This window comes from Centroberyx gerrardi, chromosome 3 (assembly GCF_048128805.1).
Source record: "Centroberyx gerrardi isolate f3 chromosome 3, fCenGer3.hap1.cur.20231027, whole genome shotgun sequence".
Taxonomy (NCBI): domain Eukaryota; kingdom Metazoa; phylum Chordata; class Actinopteri; order Beryciformes; family Berycidae; genus Centroberyx; species Centroberyx gerrardi.
Window position 1 is genome coordinate 26,331,463 of NC_135999.1, and position 10,235 is coordinate 26,341,697.

The 10,235-nt window shown below is 44.5% G+C and overlaps 1 protein-coding gene across 1 annotated transcript in view; it reads left to right on the top strand.

Annotated features, from left to right (window-relative positions):
* The window catches only part of ncf4 (neutrophil cytosolic factor 4), a 31,512-nt gene extending 22,189 nt beyond the window's left edge, over positions 1-9,323 (top strand). The window contains exons 8-10 of the mRNA XM_071896263.2: positions 4,158-4,321; positions 5,544-5,609; positions 8,803-9,323. Coding sequence (XP_071752364.1) covers positions 4,158-4,321; positions 5,544-5,609; positions 8,803-9,010 — 438 coding nt within the window. The 3' untranslated portion in view covers positions 9,011-9,323. The remainder of the gene's footprint in view (positions 1-4,157; positions 4,322-5,543; positions 5,610-8,802) is intronic.
* Positions 9,324-10,235: the final 912 nt, after the last annotated feature.

Here is a 10,235-nt window from a genome sequence, read left to right on the forward strand (position 1 = left end):
AGAGGGAGAAAGAGACAGAGTGGAGAGAGAGAAAATGCAGAGAGGAGAGGGAGAGAGATGGAGGGAAGACAGGGAGGTGTGGGGAGAAAATAATAGAGGGAGAGAGTCAGAGGGAACAGAGAGGAGAGAATGAGGTGAAAGGGAGGATGGAGGGAGGGATGGAGTGGGGAGAAGAGATAGGGAGAGCAAGTAGGAGAGAGGGGGAGGGCAGTAGAGCAGGATTGGGTTTGGGGAGGGGGGGTACAAACGGATAAACCCTTTAATTTTTTAATTATTAATTATCCTCGACTTAATCAGGTCGTCTCATGGAGATCAAGATCTCTTTTTCAAGGGAGAGAGACCTGAAATCATAAATAATAAAGTCAAAAAGACAATACACAGTACAATTCAGTCACACGTTTCAGCAGTCATAAAGGTAGCAACATAGATTACAATCAATCAATCAATCAATCAATCAATCATTTGTATGGCACATTTCATACAATGAGTTGTGAATGTGCTTCACTTAAAATATAAAAAAAAGAAGAAAGTTAAAGTGGATTATTACACAAAAAAACACGGGCATGTGCCCATATTAAAAACAAAACACTCCAAAACATTAAAAAAATGATAAAAAGTAATCCCCACCTGGGAGCTGCCCAGTATAACCAGCCTGCTGCTACTGGCCACTGAGCAGCTCCACTGGAGGGGCTGGAGGGACTGGAGGAGCTGGAGGGACTGGAGGTGCTGGAGGGACTGGAGGTGCTGGAGGGACTGGAGGTGCTGGAGGTGCTGGAGGGACTGGAGGTGCTGGAGGGACTGGAGGTGCTGGAGGGACTGGAGGGGCTGGAGGGGCTGGAGGGACTGGAGGAGCTGGAGGGACTGGAGGGACTGGAGGGGCTGGAGGGGCTGGAGGGGCTGGAGGGACTGGAGGGGCTGGAGGTGCTGGAGGGGCTGGAAGGACTGGAGGGGTTAGAGGGGCTGGAGGGGTTGGAGGTGCTGGAGGGGCCGGAAGGACTGGAGGGGTTAGAGGGGCTGGAGGGGTTGGAGGTGCTGGAGGGGCCGGAAGGACTGGAGGGGTTAGAGGGGCTGGAGGGGTTGGAGGTGCTGGAGGGGCTGGAAGGACTGGAGGGGCTGGAGGGACTGGAGGTGCTGGAGGGACTGGAAGGACTGGAGGTGCTGGAGGGACTGGAGGTGCTGGAGGGGCTGGAAGGACTGGAGGGGCTGGAGGGACTGGAGGGGCTGGAGGGGCTGGAGGGACTGGAAGGACTGGAAGGACTGGAGGGGCTGGAAGGACTGGAGGGGCTGGAGGGACTGGAGGGGCTGGAAGGACTGGAGGGGCTGGAAGGACTGGAGGGGCTGGAAGGACTGGAGGGGCTGGAGGTGCTGGAGGGGCTGGAAGGACTGGAGGGACTGGAGGGACTGGAGGGGCTGGAAGGACTGGAGGGGCTGGAAGGACTGGAGGGGCTGGAGGTGCTGGAGGGGCTGGAAGGACTGGAGGGGCTGGAGGTGCTGGAGGGGCTGGAAGGACTGGAGGGGCTGGAGGGACTGGAGGTGCTGGAGGTGCTGGAGGGGCTGGAAGGACTGGAGGGGCTGGAGGGACTGGAGGTGCTGGAGGGGCTGGAGGGACTGGAGGGGCTGGAGGTGCTGGAGGGACTGGAGGGACTGGAGGTGCTGGAGGGGCCTGAGGGACTGGAGGTGCTGGAGGGACTGGAGGGACTGGAGGGGCTGGAGGTGCTGGAGGGGCCGGAGGGGCTGGAGGTGCTGGAGGGGCTGGAGGGACTGGAGGGACTGGAGGGGCTGGAGGTGCTGGAGGGGCCGGAGGGGCTGGAGGTGCTGGAGGGGCTGGAGGTGCCTTGCTCCAGGACACTTCAGCAGCTGTTGAGGGAGGGAGAGAGCATTTCTCCTTCACTGTTCCTGCACAGACTTTCCCAGCAAGTCTGGGAGTCGAGGCGACTGCCCACCTGCTGTGGGCAACTATAAATATCCAGAAGATTTCTGTGAAATGTTTTGAAATTAAAGATTTTAAAATGTGCAAATTCATGGTCTGAAGTGTTTAACATCAAGGTTGGCTGCAGGGATCGAGTTTCTCTTAGAGGAAAAATTGTGTGTGTGTGAGTCGGCCAAAACGAGATGTGGTGCATTCAAATTAGCTCTTCAATGAATAAATGCAACATTTGAACATAGGTGTTGACAAATATTGGTCATGGGGATTCAGCTATATGTAATGGAGTAGTTATGGAAAGGTCAGGAAACTCATTTAACAAAGATGTGTGAGGCGATGAGATGGTGTGAGAGAGAAGCTGGGAGTGGATGAGTGGGAGAGAGAGAGAGAGAGAGCGAACAAAAGAAAGAGAGACAATGATACAGAGAGAGAGAGAGAGAGAGAGAGAGAGAAGAGGTGGAAGCTGATATGGTGGGAGAGAGTGAGCATCAACACACTCATCCTGCCCCTAGCTAGTTAAAGAGAGACAGACAGACTCAACAGGAAGACTGATTATCTCTATATTATAACTATAAAGACATATCTTCATCTAATACACTGGTTTCTGTTGTTTATGACATGTTATTGTCTCATTTTAATGCTGTTCTTGCTTTGGCAACGTTGTAATCATGCTAGTAGTAGTAGGCATTTGTTTTTCATTTGAATTGAAAGTGAAAAGAGAGAAACAAAAGAGGATGGGAGACAGAGAAATAGAGAGGGATACTAATGAAATAGAAGAGGGAAAGAGAGAGTGAGTGAGGTCTTGAAAAGGCTTCATGCTCATTCTCCACTCTTCTGATTTAAATCCCTGGACAGACTGGAAAAACTGGGTGAGGAAAGTAATCAACAACTACTGTTAAGGTGCCTTTGAGCAAGGCACTTAACCTCCGACTGCCCCAGTGCAGCTGCTCAGTAGAAGACTGGTTTTACTGGGAAGCTGCCAGGTGGGAATGAGTGTGAAGCAGGAAAAGCATGTGTGCTCAGTCTGTCCATCTATCAATCTAAACAAAGGTCAAATGCACATACTAATCCCATGTTTTTTAAAGCCATGTTTGACCCGAGTCAAGTGTACACCTCAAAGACAGATCCCAAGTCATGCTGATTACTTCTGATTTCTACTGAGGGTAAAGCATTGCACTAACATTGGTTTGGCGCTCATGTTACCTTAATGTCCCACTGAGCCCTAGATGTCATTTCAACGTCACTTCATCATACAGCGCAGGATCTTTTTGGCTATGTATAGCTCAGTTTCAGACCAAGCAGTAAATACATTATTACATATTTAAACAATACATAAACTGTAAATATCAAAAACATGCACCAGAGCAGTCCATGTGTACAAGATAATGCTTTATTTTTGTTGTATATGCCAGAAGACTTTGTCTAAGAAGTAGACGTAACTAAACCTTAACTTTTAAAGCCTATGTAGCCTCATTTTAGTAAAGACATCTAGAACCATTTAGACGTCTTTTAAAAGGCTAATCAGTGTAAAATTGCTCAGTGGGACGCTTTGTATAAAAGTGTTAACCAATCAGGATATGTTATGTTGAAGCTGCACTAGACAACTTGGCACTTTGGCGGCACCAAGTGGCAGCGTGAGATGACTGTTTGAATTTTTTCAAATTAATCTGAAATTAATTTATGCAAATAGGGTGAATCTACAGAATCTAGAGCGGATATGACTTTCTTCACATAGCCCCAGTTTGTGATTTAGCCTGATAAGTCTGGTGCAATTTTACATAAAAACGCTTACCTAGTGCAGCTTTAAATGAGTGTGTGTGCCACCTGTTTGTGTAAGAGTCTGAGTGTGTATGCAGTCACACACTTACACACACCTGGGGTGCAGTAAAAGGCTGTCTGGCTGTGTTAAAGGCTTGTAACATCAGCAGCACATTATGAACAAGGTAATTAGTCGAGAAAACTCCTCTCTAGATGCACATCCAGTGTTTTGGTTTGGGGTTTTTTTTGGTCTCCCTCCATTTCTCCTGTCTTTCTCTTCCTCTAATCATCAACCCATCATCAATCCTTGATCACTCCATCCTCTGGGATTGTCCTCCCTTCTTCTCTCTAACTCATTTTGCTGGTTTTTCTCTTCTCTTCTCTTCTCTTCTCTTCTCTTCTCTTCTCTTCTCTTCTCTTCTCTTCTCTATGGCATATACTCTTTCTTCTCTGTTCTCTTCTATTCTCTCTCCAGGGCACAGTGAACAAACAGACAGGTATTTTCCCAGAATCCTTTGTGAAGATCATAAAGCCCCTCCCAGAGAGTGACTCGGAGGGTGAGGGGGGCGGAGCCTCAGCTGCCGGGTCCTACAGCTGTCTGCGCTGCTACCTGCTCACCCCTTCTGGAGTCGACACCAGGTCTGTGTGTGTGTGTGTGTGTGTGTGTGTGTGTGTGTGTGTGAGTGGATGTGTGTGTGAGTGATTAGTGGTTTGATATGTGTGAGTACAGATGTACAGTACGTTAAGGACAAAGTAGGCTAGTCTACAGCTGATTTATGTATTTTAAATTCTAAATTGCGGTGAGCTATGATTGTTCTGATATAATACATAGAAACCACATTTTTTGATACAAAAATTCATGCATCGTGGAGTAGCTTTTTCAGTCTGATATCTAAGAAATGACATTCAGAATGGTATTTTCTCTTTTACTTTATTCGAACACTAGATTGCTAGCCTTGCTCTAACTTTCTAGCACAAGGCTAGCAAATTTTAGCTTGGGTCATCACACTTCTCTGCTGCGTAGAGACCAGATGGACTCAGGCTAAACTGAAACTGAAGACACTCCAGCTTCAAGTCTGCTGTGTGCAGCATTTCGGGTTTCCAATTAAGGAAGAAAATGGCAACAAGACAAATGACAAGACAAAGTCTGAGTCTTGCCTTCAGGTAACAGCAACATGCTGCACCATCGACAGCAACATCACAGTGAAAAACTCCAGTCGCCGCCTGCCAAGAAGAATAGTTGAAAGGCCAAACAACTTTGACAAATCATTTTGGAGCCCAGCTTTCACAATCAAGTGCAAGAGCACTTTTTTACTCTTCAGGCTTATTTGAGGATGAAATTGATCTTAGATGTTATTTGAACTGGCATTAAAAAGTTTTTAAAAAGTTTCTAATTTAACTTACAGAAACTAGTAGTTGTAGTCATCCAGGTTATGGTTTACACTTTCCCTCAGAAATAAAAAGGGATTTTTTTAGTCATAATTGTCTTAATTCGGATTTTAAACCCAGTCTTGCGTATCAAACCGAATCATTTGCTGAATGAATCGTTACATCCGTAGTAAAGACACTAATAGGTACGAATCAATTTAACATTATCCTTCAAAAGTCCTGTGGCCCTCTCTGTACTGCTGCCAGGATACATTTCCATCGTTATTGTCCTGTAGCAGATGAATGCGCTGGTCCTATGAATATGTTTACAGGTGGAAGCGTCGCCTATGCAGCACTGCTCAACAGGTTTTTGTAATAGTGCTTCTAGGTGTTACATGCCGTTGCATTTCTATATAATTGCATTGCATAAAAATGGCGCCACTTCCTACGTAATGTGAAAAGCTGCAGCGATGATTATGTATTCTTCTTGCAGAGATGTGTGTGTGGAAGAGGACATCACCATCCAGCCAACATACAAGGACCTGCTGTCTCGCATGAGGTCGGTCCCACCGCCTTCACCACTCCCACAATCAATACTGTCTTAGGCCGGGGACACACTGGAGGATTATGAGGCTGATTCACACCATATTTAGACATCCCAAAAATCAGGAAGGGAACCTCTAATCTGAGGCTCAATCAGGAGCGATGGTCCTGAATCTGTAACCACTCTGATCGACTTTATTGTGCACATTAATACATAATAATTCATGTTGGATGGCACAAGATTAGCAGTGATTGAGGGATGTGAGAGATGTGAGTTGCGGGTGTTTACAGCTGACTGTTTGTTATCTCTGGAGCGGAAATAGACGTTGTTGTAGCGCCACAGCTGCGAGTGCGTTACCACACCAAGGGACATTTTGCTGGCAATAAAATGACTTGACATGTTTCATAAGCGGTTAAAGTGAAGCCAACGGGGCATGTTCCAAATACAATGTCTTTACATTCAAACCATATTCACATTATGATTCATATACAGTATATCCCCATTCCCATTTCCATTCGTCGTCTTTTTCTTTTTTTTCCAGCAATGTGTCAGTGAAAAACAGCATTGCATCAATGAAAGAAATCTCTCGCCTCATATCTTAAAATTGTGATGTTTATTATCTCCTGTGTTTCCTCTGTAGTCTTGACCCTTGTTGCTCTGTAAAGCATTTGAATTGCTGGACTTGTTTTGTTAAAACCATTTACTTTCATTTGATTCATTTAAGATGGTGATTTAAGATAGCGAATGAACAAATTTTTATTCTCAAATTCGAGCACAGCAGAGCAGATTTCCAAACGAAGCATGTTTATCCCTGAGACGTGCTGATGAACCGAGCAGATTGCTGACCTGTAAGCACATTTTTAGCATTTTGCTCTGTCATTATCATGGCGGCGAGTTTGCAATCCAATTCCAGAACAAACACAGATGAGGAGAAGTCCATTAATTCTCCGGCCTTGCCCTGAGGGGCGGCATGTTTTGCTATTGTGCATTGCATAGCTGCAAATTGCCAGTCGCCAATCTTCAATGCAACTCAAATGAGTTCCTCTGGGACCTACGACCACCCCCCCCCACCCCCCCCCTCCACCACCGAATGCATATGCTCAGTATACTGTCATATCTATCTTTCTTTCTCCCTCTTGCTCTCATCCTCTCTCTGTCTCTTTCATTCTCTCTCTCTCTCTATCTCTCATTATCTGGTAATTTAGATAGGTGAGCGCTGTGATGATTGCCCCCCCCCCTCCCCTTCCCCCCATTCATAATCAGCTCATTTCCACCGCTTATCTGCTCATTATTGTTCTTCTGTGTTCAGGCCAATTGTGCCCTGGAGTAGGATGGATGAGACCCTGGTCCTCAGTTTTAATATGGCTTAACACTGATAGAGGGAAGGAGACAATGATGAGAGAGGGAGGATTGGTGGAGGTATGAGGAGAGAGAGAGAGATAGTGGGGAAAAAAGAAGAGAGGATTGCAGTGTATAAAAACCAAGAGAGAAAAAGAAGCAAGGGGATGTGGAAGGAGGAGTGTAGCAGCTGAAAATGTTATAACTGCTGGATAATGTAATAAAGACGTAATAAAACTGTAAATGTAATAAATTGCCAGATAACATCACATTACTACATTAACCTGCGATTATTACTTCATAAGGTGTGCACCATGTTTATTTAACTGATAATAATATTGACTAATAATGTAACAACTGGAGTAATCACATTATTTTGTTTCTTATGTGTTACTACATTATTAGTCACATCATCAGCTAAAATGTGTTACACCCCTTCTGAAGTAATGATCTAGTTAAGAGGTTAATATTAAAAGTTATATCACATTTTCAACCCATTTAGAGGATATATTTTGTTACATTTTTATAAGTCATGACGTTATCCAGCAGTTGTTACATTATCAGCTACAAGGAGAAAGAGAGAGATCTCGATATTGCTGCTGTTGTATCTGACACAGCTGAAATATTTTCTGATTTTCTGACTTTCTATTCTTTTCCCAGAGAGAGCTATGTAAACGTTTTTGCTTTTACTGGTTTAAAACTGTGATTTTGACATCTTGGAAACAGAAGAAAATGACACTTGTTCACTTCACTTGTTTATCATTGGTGGCTGGGAGAAACTTTGCACATCTCTGATTGTGTCATTTATGAGATTTGATACCGTACCATGTCATGCCTCTAGGAATCCAAAAGAAAATCTCATAAACTAGAATTGTCTCTCTCTGTCTCTTTCTCTCTCTCTCTCTCTTCTTAACCTCTCTCAATCTCCCGTTCAGCTCTCACTCTTGAAACCATATTCGCTAAACATACAGCAGATGGTGCATATACAAAGATGGTGGACTGGTCAAACGTCCTGTCTGCACAAGTGGGCGTTAACCAGAGCTGTTTTTAGAGCGTTTTCAAACCTACAGTCCACTTCCTTTGGTCCCAATAAGAGGATGAGTTGTTGCTTAGTTGCATTTATGCATTGGTTTGGTTACATTTCACACTGCAGAATTTCAAGCAAACTATATCAACAAAAGCCACATGGGGGGGGGGGGGGGGGGGGGGGCAGTCATTCCTTTATTGGTTAGACACTTGGTGTAGGAAAGGACTTTGTTCTGGTGTAAACAAACACAGAACATCAGTTTGTGGATCATCGCGTTTGCTGTCCAACGTTCTCTAAATTCTGTGAATTGCATCTGTTGTGTTCTTCAAGGATTATCAAACAGTTTGTGGAATGAGATTATGAACAAATCAAGTCAAAGGTGATTTCTTGGTAGAATTACCATAGAGAAATGAGACCATAGTTGGGACGGTTGGCAGCCTCTATCTCACACCGGTGTTATTATTAGTGCTTGTGTTCAAAATTAAGACCACATTTCCCATCAGTTCCTCTTTCCTGTCACAAAGAGGATGAACATGTTGGAAGTGATCTTTACGTCAGCCTTTCACTTGTTTCACCATCTGCCAGCTTTAGCTACATTTGCACTGGAAGAACTCCTCCCTCTTCCTGTTTTGTGCCATAAAGCAACGCAGCCAATTTCCTGCAAAATCCGACCTGGTGACACACAATTTAAAATGCAGCATAGAGGCCGGTAGAAGCTGTCAATCTTCTTGGCGATGGTCTCATTTGTTTACGGTAATCATACTAATGTCTCAAATTAACGTAGTCCATTAACTCTCCTTCTGTATCTCTCTCTCTCTCTCTCTCTCTCTCTCTCTCTTTCAGAAACGTCTTCAAGGTGGATGACGTCGCCCTGAACTACCGCGACCCCGAGGGCGACCTGATCCGCGTCCTGGACGACGAGGATGTCCAGCTGATGATCCAGGAGGGCAAAGGGCAGCGGGACAAAGTCAAGAGGCCCGTCAACCAGTTTATGTGGGAACTGCATGTGACCATGACCTCTGACCTGTCTGTGTACAACACTGAGGCCTGAGAGAGAGAGAGAGAGGGAGAGAGAGAAAGAGAGAGCGAGAGAGACTTAAACTTAAACATAAGGGGAGTAAAAAAGATATTTAGTATTCACATAATAGAACAATGAACACAAGTGAATATTGTTGCTGATTACTGGAATATTGCATGTGTAGGTGTGTGTTTGTGTGTGTGTGTGTGTGATATCAGACTCATGTGCATTCACTTAAGTTCCATCCATATCAGTTCAATTCATTCTCACTGTTGATTCAGTATATTGTTCACAGCCAATACATTTCACTTCGCAATATTTACACGTTACAAAGTAGTGTTTTTAAAATAAATTTGTACACTTTACATGCTCTAGTCCTGTTCTCTTTTAAACAGCATCTGTCATGTGTCTTATTACAAATTAAACAGAGTTCGTAACTGTACTGACTTTTCTTTTCACTGCAGTGGCATCAAAACTATCCTCCACTTCAACTGCAACAGTCTATTCTCTTTCAAATGTTTTAGACTGAGCTGAGCTGACATATTCTAACACAAAACTACGCCTCACCAGACTATTCTTTGCACCTTCTGATGGCCGAACAAGGAACGATCTATGACTTTTCCACACAAAGTAATCAGTGAGTCATTGTATTGATCAACAAAACCCCAAAGATATATTGAGGTCATTTTGTGCTACGAGACAGAAAAATCATACTTGTTGGACCTTTGAGTGATGATAAAAGAATATGTTAAGGTTTGTTTTGTGTGTGTGTCAGTGTGTGTGTGTCTGGGTGTGTGTGTGTGTGTGTGTCAGTGTGTGTGTGTGTGTGGTAGGCTGCTGTCTCTAGTGAAGTGAAAGGAGCTGATAGCAGTGAGAGGCAGTGATGAAGCCATAGGCACTGCAGTCTTAACTTTCTCTCTTAATCGTTTGACACACAAGTAATACATGTTTTTTTTGTCTCTCTCTGTGTGTGTAGGTGTGTGTGTGTGTGTGTGTGTCTAAAAGTCAGAGAGAGCGACTGCATCCCTCCGTGGCCGCGTCTCCCCTCCACCGTGCATAAGAGACATCCGTCTCTTATCCACATTTTATCCATGTGTCTGCATTTCATTCACACTCGCCTCGAGAAATTCAGATATTGCTTTGCTAGCGGGACAGTTTTCCCTCGTCTTTAATGCAAAATTATTCCTCTCGTACTCCTTTTTAACATCCTCTCCCAGGCGCTGTGAAAGCTGTTAGGCAATATGCATTTCAAAAGTTG